The sequence below is a fragment of the Schistocerca nitens genome, chromosome 11 (assembly GCF_023898315.1).
Source record: "Schistocerca nitens isolate TAMUIC-IGC-003100 chromosome 11, iqSchNite1.1, whole genome shotgun sequence".
Lineage (NCBI taxonomy): Eukaryota > Metazoa > Arthropoda > Insecta > Orthoptera > Acrididae > Schistocerca > Schistocerca nitens.
In genome coordinates this window covers 209,869,177-209,887,030 of record NC_064624.1, presented here as the reverse complement: position 1 = coordinate 209,887,030, position 17,854 = coordinate 209,869,177, and the positions used below count along the sequence as shown (strand labels likewise).

Sequence of the window (17,854 nt, the reverse complement as noted above, 5' to 3'; positions counted from 1 at the left end):
AAGAGGGGGATAGAACCGATACTAATAATTACCGAGGAATCTCTCTTCTCCCAATCACGTACAAAATTCACTCGCAGTGTTTACTCGATCGAGCCCAAGAACAGCTAGAACATAAAATTGGTGAATATCGAGCAGTCTTTAGATGAAACATAACCTGTCCGGAACAAATTCTTGCTTTAAAACTAACGCTCGGACACCAAAGGATTTCTAGTTACAATAGTGTCTGTACATTTGTGAATTTTGAAAAGGCTTACGAACCAGTTGATCGTGAATCTCTTTTCCAAATTTTAAAGGAACAAGGGCTAGATAATAAAACTCTAACACTGATTAAGGAAATGTTAACTGATACTAGATCTAAAGTTAAACTCTTGGGAGAGATTTCTGAACCATTTGAAATGAAGACTGGTGTTGGACAGAGAATGGACTCTCTCCATTACTATTTAACTGTGTTTTGGAAAAGGTAATTACAGAATGGCGAGAGCAAAAGTTGATTCAAATTATAGACCAATCAATCAAGTTAGGTAGAAGTGATATTAGAGTAGATTGACTCGCCTTTGCAGATGATCTGGCAATTTTAACTAGGGATGTTACCACAGCTCAAAAACAAACTGAAATTATTAAAGAAGTCTCGGGAAATGTAGAACTACAAATATCATTCGAAAAAATGGAATACATGACATGCCATAAACAAGCACCAAAGTTTTTAAACACGAAATACGGAAAAATGAAAAGGGTATCTCAGTTTAAATACTTGGGGAAATCATACAAGAAAACGGTCTGAAAGAAGCTGCAAATGAAGTTTGCTGTCAAACGATGGCAACTGCATTCAGATTAACACAAAATATTTATAATAAAAAATCACTTTCTAAATTCAGTAAACTTACGCAATACAGCACTGTAATCAAACCTGAGTGTCTTTATGGATCAGAAACTTTAATTTGAAGAAAAGACCCACTGGGTTGAAAAAGCAGATAGTAGAATTCTACGAAAACAGAAGTAAGGCTAAAACTGAGCCAATGAAATGGATTGCTGGGATTAAGGAGGATCTTAAAGCAGCCGGTAAAACTCAGGCAGACCTTGCAGATAGGAAAACGTTCAGACAAAAGATATTTGACTGGAAAGTCGGTCAGAGGGAAATCAGAAAAAGGAATGAAACAATGTGGTCTGACAAAAGAAAGAAACTTCATTCTGAAAGGATGAAACAAATTTGGGCACAAAGAAAGGCCAACCGTGAAACGTGACATTGACGGATTGTACGTCACGTGGTCCTACTGGGCCCATACGTGAATAATAATAATAATAATAATAATAATAATAATAATAATAATGTTCCACCACCCTCAAAAAGCACTAATTCTGCTTGACAAACAATTAATGAGGAAACACAAATTTACCTGGTCAGTAACTGATTTGCTCGAAGGTAGGTCAAATTCTATACCCAACAGAAGGCACTGAAGAAGGGTACAAAAATAAAAAAATTGCAGAGCTAGCATCGATTGGCCTAAGTTGCGCATACGCTAACAATTTCAGAGATCAGTATTTTGTCAATATCACCGAGTCTCTCTCACAAAATAGACAACTTCATGTGATTCTCAATGGAAAGGAGAGGAGAGCCCACAGAGAAAGCAAAGAAACAGATCAGCTCAGGGAAGTGTCCCGGCCCCCTCACTTTTTAATCTGCAGACTGATGACCAGTCGACACCTAATTGTACTGAGAATTCCCTAACTGCAGATGGCCCAGCAGTCGGAGCTCAGGGAGGACTTTTGAGATTATACAGCTGACACTGCAGAAAGCACTGAGAAAATTGTCAGTCTACTATCAAACTAACTCCTCTAAGCCAAATCTTTCGAAGACTCGAGTACACGCCTTCCACCTCCTATCTCGAAGCGAAAACTCGATGTTTCCCGCAGTAATACAACATTGGAGCACACAGATAAACAAACCTGTCGAGTGTGAAACTGGACAGATCTCTTACATATAGATCTCTGTCTAAAGGCGGCCTCCAGAAAAAAAATTTGTGGAAACACACAGACAGCAAACACCGAGCAAAACCTACTATTCCGAGAACCGTGGCAAAAGTACTGTGCTTCTCTACAGCTGCAACCGTACACAAGTTCAACAGAGCTGTGGGCCTTCAGAGTCCAAATTGAAGAAGAACATCTCACAAATTCACGGACAGGCTCAGAAGGTCCGTCGGCGATCGACATCCTCTCTCCGGCACCGAACGCGAACCCGGACGACTACTATCTCGTAAAAGGTTCCCCGGTGAGCCACCGAAGAACTGCAAACCCGGTCATCCGCCGGCACAGATAGTGTCTGACGGTACCGCAACAAACTCGAAAACACGGATGGCCCCGAACCACTCGAGAACGGGGGTGGCCCCGGTGAAAACAAACACGATCGGGTGGGGTCACGGGAACGTGGACGACGACAAGTGCAAACGTGGTGCGAGACGTGGAACGCTACCCGGCCCGCCCAAACTGTCCCTAAAGATGCCGTGCTGACGATTTGTGGCTGGACAAGAAATAAGCTCTGGATGTGGCGCAGTACTGGGCTGACAGACTACAATTTATTTCAGGACACACGTATGTAACACCGGTGAGCTGCCTCCCCTGCCTCCCCCCCCCCCCTCTGCCCCCACACACCCACACATACACAAACAGAGAGAGAGAGAGAGAGAGAGAGAGAGAGAGAGAGAGAGAGAGAGAGAGAGAGAGCTCCCTCTGGGAAGGTCATTTCATTTCCACACACAAGAAACGACAGAGTGCATCTACGACTGAGGCTTAAGGAACTCCAATAATGATTTCTCCGGATCTGGGGGAAGCTCCGCGATTTACTCATTTTGTAGCACAGACCACAATTTCTCCTACACATTCGGCCGAGTCACAAGCCATTTGTTAACCACAGTGTTAATTCGGTACGTCGTCAGATACTTTACGAAAATGTACAAATTGGGCGACGAGCGTACGGCAGGAGAACTCACTAACGTGAAAGTTTGAGGGTCACTCACTGCGGCCTGTGCGCCGTCCGGTGGTTGTTGATGACGGCGGCGTGCGTGCCGCAGTTCGGGTGGAACATGAGCCGGTCCACGTTGTCCTCCTCGGGCAGATCTGCAACGACAAAAGGCACCGTCTCAAGTGCGGCACTGGCGTCCGAGAGGACACCGTACAGCCACTACCGCTCTGACAGCTGCCGGGATATCGCTCCCTTTCCTCGACGAGGCACAGGTAGGTGAAATGCCAATCTTGTGGCACTTTTGGTTGCACTGTAAACTGGTTATACTTTGACCGATTTTCAGATTAAAATGTGATGACCGTGAGCATTCTTCAATTTTAGTGGTATTTGTGTTAGTGAACATTGTGGCTTCTATGAGAGGCTAACAAACTAATTAGTACACTACAATTTATAAAATGCAGAACTAATCTGAAAAAAAAAGTAGGTGGTCGAAGTTAGCACGCATTCGGGGATTCACCGACCGCTCTACACACCGACTCGTCATGGGACGGTGGAGCGCCGACGGTGCAGACGTACAGTGAGCACACCGCACACCTCCCGCTGCAGCTAACTGCGGTCGAACGGGAGACGCTGTGAGACGCGGTAGGCAAGCGATTTGTGCGAGGTGCGACACCGGCGCCAGACGGGTGACACTTCCGATTTCGGCAGTGGTGCAGGAATTCTGCCTCACACGTCTGACCGTGTCCGAGGTTCACGCGAGCGGTCAAATGACGGCGTCACAGTCCACTACGGACAAACTGAGGACCGTCTGGCCACCCTCGACGACTGCGACTGGAGAAATCTGATGCCAGACTGACAGCCCAACAAATCACGGATCTATTCGACACGGGATCTGCTAGACACATCTGCCAGTTGTAGCGGCACCACAGTTTAAGATAAGGAAAATTTTGATTCGGCGCAATATTTCTGAGTGCACAAGTAACAGCCAGTCGTGGGCCTGCCGACAGTAAGTTGCGCTTACCGGCAGTTGCGAACTAGAAAGGAGGCCACAGGGACGTCGATCCGCCGAAAAGAGTAAACGCAGCGGTTCGGGTGGCGCAAGTTACAGGGAGAAGGGGGACTGCTGGCGCAAACCGGGTGTTACGAGTACGTGACTCGAAGCGGCGCGTCAGCGAAACGGAGGCGCACGGCCGTGTATAAATAGGTGCCAATTTTCTAACGAGATTCGTTCGAGTGTGGCAGCTCTCCCGGACAGTGGGGCGTGTTACACCACCGGCTACACGCAGCAGCAGATGGGGCGCCAGCGTTCACAGCGGGTCGCCGGTTCGACTCTCCGAGGCCGACGTGCGGTCCGTACCCAGATAGCGGTGGGCCACTCCGCAGCTCGCTACTGCGGGCAGTCCCGTCGGCTCCCGACACACGCACGAGGCTGTCGGACCGCGGGCACTCACCGTCGCCGCGATCTCAACCGCGACGGCGAAGAAGCACGCCGAGGCGACAGGGACGAATACTAATACTGCCGAGTCGGCTGCCGGCGCAGCCCCGATGTCGTCATAACGCCACAGCCAGACGAGACCGGCACGCCACAGTACGTTTCGCGGGTCGCTCAGGTAGCCGTTTGGCGCCAAGTCGTTCTGTGGAAAGCGAAGTGGCGTCCTCGGCAGCGCGGGACCGTGTGACGCAGATGCGGAGGAATGCGACACTGTAACTGAGAATAATAAGACATTTGAAGCTCACGGCCGAAGTTTAATACGGCCCATTCAGACAGTTTCCATCCGCGTCTGACATTCGACCACCACACACCGACATCTACATTTGGCAGTGATGGCAACATTTGGTGCCGGGACACCATTCTGTCCATATTCTGACACAGTAGACAATCCGCAGGAACACAGATTCCGCAGGGCACGTGCGGGTGCCGCCGTTAACTCGAAGTCGTCGGAAACGGCAGCTCGCATTTGTCACAAATCGCCAGGGATCGACACTGGGACAGCGGTGAGACGTGACGCGGTCGGGCGGAGGATGGGAAAGCGGCACTGACCGGAAAGGGAATCTACGCTGGCATCAAAGATTTTTGAATCCGGGAGCTCGTGTGACAAGAAGAGAAGTGGTCAGCTATGTGTGGATGCAGATGAAATTAAATGAGCGAGAGACGCTTTCACACCGAGTCCGGCAAGATCGCCACGCAGAGCTCCACACGAGTTCGGTATGTTGACAATGGCCGTGTAGCGCGTTTTGCAAAAAAAAACGTGAAACTGTACAGGCTACAGTTTACGCAAAAGGTATTTCCTAAGGACAAAGAGCAGTGATTCAAGTTTTGCCGTGCACTGCACGTGGAAAAATACAGCAGCATTACATACAAATGCTAAAGTAAACGGACACAATTGCAGCATTTGGGGAACAAAAAGCCTGCACAACACTGTGGAACATGACAGAGATTTTGTGAGAGTCCACGTTCTTTGTGCCACGTGTCTTACGAAACTTTATGGGCCTTTCTTCTTTAAAGAATGAAGCGTTACTGAAGAGTCTTTCCCTCATACGGTTAATGGCACTGTTAAAATCAAAGAACTTTGTCCTCCAGTTACACCTGTTAGGGCGCATCTGAAAACAGTCCTACCCAATTGCAGGTGGTGCAACAAATGAGTGTGGGCTAAAGTGGTCTCCTAGGTCCACAGATATCACACCTCACGATTTCTGTTTACAGGGCAGTGTAAAGGATCTCGTTTGTGTCCCTCCTCTTCCAGGTGGCGCTGTGAAATTGAAAAGGGTGAAAATTAACAAGCAACAGCGACGGTCACCGAAGACGTTTCGGACCAGGGAAGGTGATAGTTCGACTGTCGTGTCGACGCCTGTAGGACGGTGTAACATTACGAGTCGAGATAGCTGTAACGGAACTCGAATAGCGTAAAGTTATCGTTAAAAACGCACGCCGCGTGATTTGTTACGATTCGGTCGGTCATAAGAACAATAACATGCTTTTGAATACAATTAAAATATAACGGCGATACCTGTTTAGTGTTATAGGAAATAATATGCACAGACAGAGCGAACGCCGGGAGTCGCGAGTCGCCAGTCTCCCGGCGGCCACTCACCGTTGAGGCTGTGGAGCGCGGCCTGCGACCGCTGCGTCGTGTTCCTCCGCGTGATCAGGTTCTGCTCCTCCCGCTCGTCTCTGTCCACGATGGAAACCTGCGGAGGAGAGAGAGCCGAATGTAGAATTGGACTACCGGTCAGACGCCCGCGAGGGCGTCGTAGCGACAGTGATCGTTAACGTACAGATGGCGACTGAAACGAGTGTAAAGATTTATACGAAGAATTTTCCCAATCCGTCCCGGCAGGCTGTTACGGCATCCGGTTTAAAAGTCCTTCAGAACAAAAACATTCTCCATTGTGAAATTATTAAATGTCAGTGATGTGTTTCAGCCTTTTGGGGCATCCTCAGATTGTGTAAAACTAGCTGGCGTGCTCGAGGCCCACCGCACAGTTCAGATGTTTCGTGACGAACGGATTATATATTCGGTTACCTCGGTGACTATTTTACACTGTATGTGGTTTTACGTCTTACGGGTCACGTATCCAGCTACTTTTACACAGTCTGGTAGTGCCCCAAAGGGGTGAAATGCATAATTCACATTAAAAAATTTTTGCAATTGAGACTTTTTGTTCTGAAACACTCATACGAAGTATAAGCAAAAAGTAATGGAGAATTTTTGTTTCTCTTATGGCATCTTTATTTGTCAACATCAATTTTGTCCTCTTAAAAGTAATCACCCATAGATATAATACTCCCGTGGCAGCATTTTTTTTCCAATCTTTGAAGTGCTTCTGGAACTCACTTTTCATTACAGTCTTCAGCTCTTTTGGTGATTCTCTTTTTATGTCATCAGTGGAAGCAAAATGATCTCCTTTCACAGTTCCCTCCAGGCTCGGAAATAGAAAGAGGTCACGTAACTGTTTTGTTTTTTGCCAAAAATCACGAACGAGCATCGAAGTGTGAGCAGGAGCGTTATTACGATGCAATTTCCACGTGTAGTTTTGGCACAATTTTGGTCGTGTTTTTTTGTATTAATATGATGAGCAAGACATATGAGACAGGCGAAATTCCCTCAGACTTCAAGAAGAATATAATAATTCCAATCCCAAAGAAAGCAGGTGTTGACAGATGTGAAAATTACTGAACCATCAGTTTAATAAGTCACAGCTGCAAAATACTAACGCGAATTATTTACAGACGAATGGAAAAACTGGTAGAAGCCGACCTCGGGGAAGATCAGTTTGGATTCCGTAGAAATGTTGGAAGACGTGAGGCAATACTAACCTTACGACTTATCTTAGAAGAAAGATTAAGAAAAGGCAAACCTACGTTTCTAGCATTTGTAGACTTAGAGAAAGCTTTTGACAACGTTAACTGGAATACTCTCTTTCAAATTCTGAAGGTGGCAGGGGTAAAATACAGGGAGCGAAAGGCTATTTACAATTTGTACAGAAACCAGATGACGGGTATAAGAGTCGAGGGGCATGAAAGGGAGGCAGTGGTTGGGAAGGGAGTGAGACAGGGTTGTAGCCTCTCCCCGATTGTTATTCAATCTGTATATTGAGCAAGCAGTAAAGGAAACAAAAGAAAAATTTGGAGTAGGTATCAAAATCCATGGATGAGAAATAAAAACATTGAGGTTCACCGATGACATTGGAAGAGCAGTTGAATGCAATGGACAGTGTCTTGAAAGGAGGATATAAGATGAACATCAAGAAAAGCAAAACTAGGATAATGGAATGTAGTCAAATTAAATCGGGTGATGCTGGGGGAATTAGATTAGGAAATGAGACACTTAAAGTAGTAAAGGAGTTTTGCTATTTAGGGAGTAAAATAACCGATGATGGTCGAAGTAGAGAGGATATAAAATGTAGACTGGCAATGGCAAGGAAATCGTTTCTCAAGAAGAGAAATTTGTTAACATCGAGTATAGATGTAAGTGTCAGGAAGTCGTTTCTGAAAGTATTTGTATGGAGTGTAGCCATGTATGGAAGTGAAACATGGACGATAAATAGTGTGGACAAGAAGAGAATAGAAGCTTTCGAAATGTGGTGCTACAGAAGAATGGTGAAGATAAGGTGGGTAGATCACGTAACTAATGAGGAGGTATTGAATAGGATTGGGGAGAAGAGGAGTTTGTGGCACAGCTTGACAAGAAGAAGGGATCGGTTGGTAGGACATGTTCTGAGGCATCAAGGGATCACCAATTTAGTATTGGAGGGCAGCGTGGAGGGTAAAAATCGTAGAGGGGGACCAAGAGATGAATACACTAAGCAGATTCAGAAGGATGTAGGTTGCAGTAGGTACTGGGAGAAGAAGCAGTTTGAACAGGATAGAGTAGCATGGAGAGCTGCATCAAACCAGTCTCAGGACTGGAGACCACAACAACAACAACAACAACAACAACAACTTTAGTGGCATTCTGACGGTGTCCTCGAATCCATTTCGATACGTCATCCTAGTCCTCCTTTACGAGCCCGCCAATTGCGAATGAGTGTTTTGTTTTGGTAGAGGGCTGAAGGCAACTCAGCTGCTCTGTTTCTGTGTTGTTCTGCATATCCTATTACTATCAATTTATAGCCTGCGTCACACGAGTACCTCATTTTTTTCTATCGTGAAACTAGCTACTATCAAAACTATCATACTGTTACTGGTAACACAGATCACTTTCAATTCAAGCTTACTGGCACTGTAGACTGCATTGACACACTGTAGGCTAGGCTGTGTTTGTTTATGTTTTGGGGGAGGGAGGGGGGGACAGCACTAGCAAGCTTGTGAATCCCTGTAACTCATATCCATCACATCGGTTCGCTGCTGCTCCCGGTTGTGTCCAATGTTGCCAGATAGAGAGATGTTTCCCGCAGAATCGATTATATGGCTACTTTTAAGAGTGGTGGGAATTTTAAATCAAACACTCGCATTTTTATATTAATTTAGAGTATAAGACACACCTGAACTCCGATTTTCAAAGAAAAAAGTGTATCTTACAGTCTGTAAAATAAGGTAGTTTCGGCCATTTCGTGCAGTGCTAATGTCACACAATTTGTGCCTAGCGTCTGTAGTGGTAAAAATGTCACACGGAAGTTAAGGGTGCCTCACACATTCCACATTATGATCAATACATCAATAAAATGAATGACTGAGAGCGAATGTTGTCGTATTGTCAATACTGTAAATATTGACAAAGAGTACTGATGTGACCAAAATATCGCAACTTGAGATGAGGTGAATTTCTTAGCCAATACCTCTCGTATACGACTCTTAACGGAGACTACCGGTTTCGGTAAGCACGGTTACCCTCTCAGATTTTGATAGGATCTTATTACGTGTCCTCTACACTTGCCCTACGAGTACTCTCTTTAAACCATTACCAGGTACGTGTGGGGCGAGACGTACGACGCGTCGACAAGTCGAGGCTAAAACCGCAGTGTACCGGAGTAGTTCGCCGAGTGCGGGTGTCGCGTACCGCACACTGACGTATACTCGGGCCGGTCTGGAACTGAACCGAAAAGAGAACTGGTGACAACACTGGGAACACCAGTTTGGGTTCAGGAAGGGTCAGAGGACCGAGATACGCTATAGGTTGTCTCAGGACAAGTGGAGGAAGAATGGCAGACATGAACAAGTTACATTTTTGTTTTATCAACTGGGAGAAGGCATTTGACAGAGTCAACTGTAGTGTACTGCTGATCATTTATAAAGATGTTGGTATAGACTGGAAACAAGTAACGTTAATAGAGGAGATGCACATAAAACAATAAGTAACAGAGTAAGGAATAAGGAGGTAAAAGAGATGAGGACTGAAAGGGGCCTAAGGCAAAGACACTCGCTGTAACCTGAGCTGCTAGACAGATACGGAGAAGAAACGACAGGATAAAGAACGCGAGAGGCACTGTAAGTGGAGGAGAAATTGTAGAGACTTAAAATACGAGGATGACGAAGCAGTGCCGGTGGAATCAGAAACTGCAGATGTGCAGTTGACGAACACACAGTAGCGAGTGTCCCACGCGGCCACCGTAAACGTCAGAAACCCCGGGCGTGCTCCCGACGTACTGACAACCGTTCACGACGCTTCCCCAGAGTACTTCGACACTATCGACAGGACTCTAATGTACCGGAGCTCTCGAACACCCCCAGACAAAAGAATCAGATGCAGTTACACCGACCCGGAGGGCCACGGTATTAGCGAGCCAAGACCGATACGCTCGTTTCGGCCACACTGTATCCGGAATTATGATCGAACGAACCGTGTCGTTTCAAACTAAACGTAGCCTCAGACATTAACAGTGGCACGGCCACATTCGCCTCAGTTTCTGGAGCGGTGTTTATTGGGATTATTTGCTTGTTTCATTGCCCTGCACTAGCCCCTATTGTCTGCTTGATGTATACTCCCCAATGGAATTTGTGGTTCAAAATGAGGGTGCATGTAAAATAAATGCCAGAATCCACAACCAGAATACTGAAATGTATTCATCGTACGAGTAAACCTCAACGTATCCTTCTCAGTGTGCTGGAATCTCACTGGATTTTTTTTCACTCGGACCGGAAGCTGAGCTGTCTCGATTACAGCCAAGTACAACAGTACGGATACGTCTTACGCTGTGTTACACGCACACAGACTGAGTGACAGTGCGGGACAACAGCTTCACTGACGCACTAATCTTGGATGGCACTGGGTAGGCATCCGGTCCAACTAACCTCCAGCGATGTGAGCAGTTGCAGCTCAGACATAAAAACAGACGAGCAGAGAAACCGTATAGCTTCGACTCTCATTTAATTTTTAAAGGGAATGCAATAATATTTGTCAAAACTCCAGCACTACCGCACATTTCTTAGGTGACCGGGTGGAAAGCATAAAATGCTCTCACTGTCATCCGACGTAGGCATTTTCGTCACTCTTTCTTGTACTTAGAATACTCACTTAAATACAGGGTAACTTTTCTGAGCAAGCTATGTGTGATGCAAAAGCAAACAGCAGGGATTTCATCGTACTGCTGAATACTGAAGCCACACGAGGTATTAATTACAGTCAGTCATCTGGTAATCTCTTAGCTCTTTCCTCATCCGAATCCGAGAAATACATTTCAGTAGTGGAACTGACATCTGCTACGTCGATAATGAGTCAACAACAGAATCCGAGAAGCCACTCGGGCACCCTATTTTCTCCTCTTTTTTTATGATGTGCCGTTCTATATCCTGCCAACATTTGACACCGACACGTGGCAAAGTTTACCGCGTTGGGTCCATTACGTCTGGAACCTTCAGTGTCTTGTTTTTTTCTCAAGAAAAATCAGTTAACTTGGCTCCAGACCAGTCCTTTTATGTTCCTACTGCAGTGGTGGCGGCAACTGTAAAAACGCAGCATTCGAATGGTGTGGTCAATGCTGTGGAAATTATTGTTTTGCTTGTTTCTACAATGGCTATCACTGTGCCTAGATACCACATCTGTGGTACAAAACAACCGACACAGTAAAAAAAATATTTCCATCTTCGTCCTAAAAATTTTATTTGTTATGTTTTCTTAATTTAAATAACCATATCAAATATCGATAACTACGGATTTATATTTGTGATCCGAACTGGAATTTTGAATGCAATTTGTAATTAAAAACAATAATATTTTTCACAAAATAAAACAATAATATTTTTCACAAAATTATGATGACCAGATGCGTGTTAAACAGCATCAATTTCATGAATTTTACATTTAAAAGACATTGGCATTACAAAAAATCGTCAAAGTGAGATTTGAACCATCGATCCGTGGAACTTATCAGTTCGACCCCTGTTCCCTAGTCTGGGTATTTTGACATTGGCCAGGATAAAATTGTATGGTGGATTACGGTAAAAAGGAGAAGGTGAATACAAAGTGAAACTACTTGCAAAAACAGAGAGAGAAAGTAAGATGACAGAAAAGATTTCGAAATGCAACAGTGACAATAACAAACTTAATTGTTGGGTTCAAATTAATGATATGAATATAATAGAGCTCAGACATGGAATGTTTCCCTCTATTATATTCATAACATTAATTTGAACCCAACAATTACGTTTGTTATTGTCACTGTTGCATTTCGAAATCTTTTCCGTCATCTTACTTTCTCTTTCTGTTTTTGCAAGCAGTTTCACTTTGTATTCACCTTCTCCTTTTTACTGTAATCTTCCATACAATTTTATCCTGCTTATATATACTCAATAATGTGTAAATATAATAGAGGGAAACATTCCACGTGGGAAAAATATATCTAAAAACAAAGATGATGTGACTTACCAAACGAAAGCGCTGGCACGTCGATAGACACACAAACAAACACAAACATACACACAAAATTCTAGCTTTCGTAACAAACTGTTGCCTCATCAGGAAAGAGGGAAGGAGAGGGAAAGACGAAAGGATGTGGGTTTTAAGGGAGAGGGTAAGGAGTCATTCCAATCCCGGGAGTGGAAAGACTTACCTTAGGGGGAAAAAGGACAGGTATACACTCGCGCGCACACACACACTTATCCATCCGCACATACACGTAACCCACTTCCAAACCATGAGGGAAACATTCCACATGGGAAATTATATATTCCTTATTGCCCTTTCTTGTTAACAGTATCGGGTTATTCCCAAGAATAAGCAGCTTTCCCTCAGTCAATACTCGGCAGAAATCCAACCTGCATTTGGATTGGACTTCCTTAACTCTTGTGCAGAAAGGTGTGCAATATACTGCTGCATCCATTTTCAATAAGCTACCACAAGAATTCAAAAATCTTAGCAGTAATCCATACGCTTTCAAATTGAAACTGAAGAGTTTTCTCATGGGTCACTCCTCCTATTCTGTTGAGGAGTTACTTGAAAAATTAAGCTGATTCTTATGTTATATTTATGACTCAACTTTTTTTTGGGTTCATAAACATTTTATTTTTATCTGTAATTACTTTTATGGGTTAATTTCAAGTACTGACACGTTCCATGACCTTGGAGATTTGCTCCTCAATTTGGTTCTACGGAACTTGACGTGTCAATAAGTAAATAAATTACAATCTGTAATGCTACCATTTCAGTTACGCTCCCTGTTTGAGATATACGTGCCGTAACTGCAGCAAATACAGTTCCTTGGAAAACTTCAAAGTAGATTTTTTTGTAAACTTGCGAAGGACATTCCGAATAACCTGCTTCTCGTCACTTTTTAACAGTGTTCGTGTTCGTTATTCACAACAGAGCCAGAACCAGCATCAGCCATTTTCACTCTGCTTACTAACAGCGTGACAATCAGACCACAATGGTGCAGAGACTGCACCTGTACATTATTTTTTGAATAAAAGCTTCACAGCTAAAGCACGGTTACGAAAATATATCGTGTCTTAAAGGATCATTTATCGTGACATACTAACAAGATATCTAATAAGTAGGACCTACTTCCAAGACTTTAACATCACCAGTGTATGTGTTTTATGGCTGCTGGCCAATTATCACATTTGTGTTTGTTTAGATAGTTCATTCTTATGATGAACAAAGTAGTAGTTGTGGTCTTTCTGTCCAAAGACCAGTTTGATGCACTATCCTGTGCAAGCCTTCTGATCTCCCAGTAACTACTGCAACCTACATCCTTCTGAATCTGCTTAGTGTATTCCTCTCTTCGTCTCCCTCTATGATTTTTACCCTCCACGTTTTCTTCCAATACTAAATTGGTGTTGCCTCGATGCCTTATAACGGTTTCCTAGCAACTGATCCCCTCTTCTAGTCAAGCTGCGCCACAAACTCCTCCCCAATTCTATTCAGTACCTCATCGATAGTTACGTGATCTACCCATCTAATCTTCAGCATTTTTTTGTACCACCGTAATTCAAAAGCTTCTATTCCCTTCTTGTCTTAACTGTTTATTGTCCATGTTTCCCTTCCATACATGGCTAAACTCCATACAAATACTTTCAGAGAAGACTTCCAAACAGTTAACTCTATACTCGATTTTAACAAATTCCTCTTCTACAGAAACGCTTTCCTTGCCATTGCCAGTCTACATTTTATACCCTCTCTACTTCGACCATCATCAGTTATTTTGCTCCCCAAATAGCAAAACTCCTTCACTACTTCAAGTGTCTCATATCCTAATCTAATTCGCTCAGCATCACCCGACTTAATTCAACTACATTCCATTATCCTCCTTTCAAGACACAGTCCATTCCGTCCAGCTATCATTCCAAGTCTTTGGCTGTCTCTGACAGAATCACAGTGTTATTGGCAAACCTCAACGTTTTTGTTTCTTCTCCATGCATTTTAATTCCTATATAGTATAGGCGGAAAAATTCTCTGTTCAGAATGGAGTTTTATACTCTGGTGCAAAAACTTACACAAATACCGAGTTTGAAACTTGTACTAGTATATGAAGTCAAGCCATCATTTGTCGTCGTCAACAAAAAACACAAGTACTTTACTGATTTGCTTCAAATGTTTACCCGATACTCAGAAATATGGAGGAAAATGGTCTATATATTTATTTAAGAAATATATGTAATGGGGAAATGTTGTTGGCAGAACATTTGAAAAGTTCTTGGCCGCTATACTTCCACTTTTTATACGACACATTAATAAATATTCAGACGGACCTGGTATATATATACTTTTAAACAACAATGTACACATTTTCCGTTAAAACTGACTGTGTGAAAGAAAATGCTGTGCTGTTCTGTAAAAATAAGTGCTTTCTTTTTTTTTCCTGCAGCCAGTTTTAACTATGATAGCTGGAGACCTAATCAATGAGACAAATTGTTTCTCCCATATATATTCTTTCTCCTTATGTACCATTTGAAACATAAATTATATACACAAGAATGTGCTGTTTTGTGCTCTTCCTCTCTGCAAGTTTCACAGAATTAGAATACTACTGCAAAATCTGAATCATCCGTAACTTGCAGCCTGATAGGTATCTCTCACACCAAATGTAAATCAACGATTGTAAGCAATTTACCCATTCATTTTAACTGACTTTAATTCCCAACCATACATATTTACCAAATGTGAAGTGTTGCCGAGTTCACCAGTATTGGATAAAAACGGCAACTGAGTAGCATAGGAGACTGAACATATAGCCGGACGTGTTCCATATGCCTCGAGAGACTCCTCCACTGTGGGATTTACATTAACCCTCTGACACGGGTAATTTTCTGATATTTCCATACAAATTTGCACGGCATTTTTATTCAATAATTACAGTAGCTGTAAGGACAGAATTAAAAAAAACTTAACAAGTGAACAAAAAACTTTAGACTTGATATTTAATTGAAATTTGATGTAAATGGTGCAGGAAATGCAAAAATCACGTACAATATTATGAAAGCACAATAAACTTATAAATAATTTTTGAGAGAGCTGTATATCTTGAAGCAAGGTTCCATATACAAGCCCAGGAATACGGTTTAAAAAACTGCCGGTACAAGAAGGTATATATGTAAGTATTTAAGTGGGACTCGAGAATGCGTAAAATGGGCTCCTGACTTTCAGACACGAAAATGGCAATCGCCAATATTCCGGAACGACAGAAAGAGATCTGATAAGAAAATAGCAGCCTATAACATTCCGGAGCAACAAAATAGTATTTGAAGCGAAAATCACGGCTTCCGACGTGCAGACGGGGCAAAAATTACGAATCGCCTGCGGCCGGAGCGTCGAGACGGCGCACGAGCGAGATCGAGCCGCACCTTGACAGTCATCCCGTAGAGGTCGACGACGCCCCAGACGCGGGACGGCACCTTGCTGGCAGCCACGCCCTGGTCCAGCCCGTTGATGAAGTAGTGCAGGTTGCCGTTCGCCTTGCGCACCATGCCGATGCGGTCGCCCTCCTGTGGAAATTTACGGCATTCCGTGAGCCGAAACTGCACAGACACACGAGACAGTGTTCTAGAGTAACTTCTGTGACATTAAATCAGTGCACGGAGCAAGCAGTAAGGGGCACTAGGAACTAGTTTGGCTAAGGAATTGGAGTTCAGGGAGCAGAATTAAATTTTAATCGGAATGTAGAAAAATCGTAACTTATGCTATTTTACAGTTTCAAATGTTTCCAGAAACATAAAAAAGATAACGCTCGTGGAATTTTTGGTACAGCAATAGGATCCTCTCCGGCGAGTCGTACGGACCCGGTGGGAATACGAGATGGGCAAATTCTTCCAACTGATGAAAAAACTGTAAGTAGCACGTAACACAAAAGTCACTTAACGAATGTGGGAAACGACAGAGGCAGTACACACGAGGCATTCTTTCTGTTTAGAAGCAGCAGAATGTAGCCGATTTGGGTCGGTGTTCTTTACTACTTGCAAATTGAATTTTGTGTCGCACGGTACACAATGCACTTAGGTAAATTGAAAATTCGTCACTAGTGCATTATAGCGCAAACCGACAAAATGAACAAAGTAAGCACGAAAACAATCAACTGTTACAGTACACTGAGAAACAATTTCTCTTCTCACGAAGAACAGCGCCACATCATGCATCGAGCACCCCGTGCGGGACTCGGCTTTTGCACAGAGCTCGCACCTCTGTTTGTTGCTACTGTCCGACCTGATCAAAACCCACATCATTAATGGGTGCGGGATATAAGCACTTTTCTTTTGAGGCTGTGCAATGTCATCTGCTTCTGTGGATATTCGACCACATTTTCTCCAACAACTTTTGCATTCTGAAGTAATGCACTGGCTATTTCCAGCTGAAAGGGGAGCACAGGCATCAGTTATTCCTTCAGCTATTGACACTGTCGTTTCTAAAGAAGTCTAGCATTGACAACAAATGTCCATAAGATAAAAGATGATTCTGAGAAAGTATCTTCTTGCCCTGATATTTATTCTGTACACTGAACAAGCATATCCAGAAGATTAAAACCCTGCACGAATTTACTGTACTTTCTGACAGTAACGGCTTGCTCACACTGATATAAGCTTTTTCTTTAACTGACCATCTTTTTACAGTATCCGAGGGCTGAACCCTAGTGTAAAGCGACATTAGGTGCACATTTCTATTGTCAAACCACTTGACACAAGCTATACTGTTCTCTGCATCTATTTCGCCCTGTTTTCTTACGATTTTTCTCTGAGCTCGGGATAGGCCCCGCCACTGTACTGGACATAACTTTGCAGCATGTCTGTGTACCCCTTTTCCTCAGAGCTACTAAAAATTGATGTGAGGAAGTCTGTGTTTTATGGTCAGATACAACGTGTGACAATACCACCACTAATTCCCAGGCTGCTATCAATAGTAATGCCTTTTCCTACATACTTCACATTTCAAAGTTGTACAGTATGTCACTGCTGATGCTTTTTGCAAGTAATTTTATTCCCCACTTACGTGGTTTACTTTTCACAAAATGCTCCAGCGAAGAGTGTCCTTTGAAGGGAATAATTATTTCATCTACAATCAGATGTTCATCAATTCCTACTTTTTTTAGATTTTGTTCTAAGACAGTGACAAACGGGCAAACTCCGAAAAGCCTACTGTGATTTGGGTCATCTCTCGGCAGAAGATTACCATTATTTACAAAATTAATGTAGTTTGCAGGTTGTCAAACTTAGACATAACCTCTGAAATTATTTCAACGTTTCTATGTTCAGTCCAGTAGAAGTTATAGGAAGGAAGTATCCCAAAAAGTTTCTCCGTTTCTCACAAATTGGTAATTTTACTGTTTAGTATTTTTGGCGTTACATACATACTTCTTTCTTGAGCAATCTGTGCTAACGTGTCATCAGGAAAAAAGAATTTGCAAGTACTATATGGCTATCAATTCTTCATAAGGTTTTGAAAAACTTGCATTGCACTGTGTGTCAACTTTTCCATATTACTGTAATTGTCGTCTTTTTATTCTGGACCTTTCAGCTTGCGGAACATCATTCGA

General features: G+C 43.3%; 1 protein-coding gene across 1 annotated transcript in view; it reads right to left on the bottom strand.

The window, feature by feature from the left end:
* The window catches only part of LOC126212792 (neuralized-like protein 4), a 303,166-nt gene that overhangs the window by 205,465 nt on the left and 79,847 nt on the right, over positions 1 to 17,854 (bottom strand). Inside the window, exons 8-10 of the mRNA XM_049940194.1 lie at positions 15,675 to 15,815; positions 6,049 to 6,145; positions 3,012 to 3,111 (exon numbers count right to left, since the gene is read on the bottom strand). Of these exons, the coding sequence (XP_049796151.1) occupies positions 3,012 to 3,111; positions 6,049 to 6,145; positions 15,675 to 15,815 (338 nt within the window). The remainder of the gene's footprint in view (positions 1 to 3,011; positions 3,112 to 6,048; positions 6,146 to 15,674; positions 15,816 to 17,854) is intronic.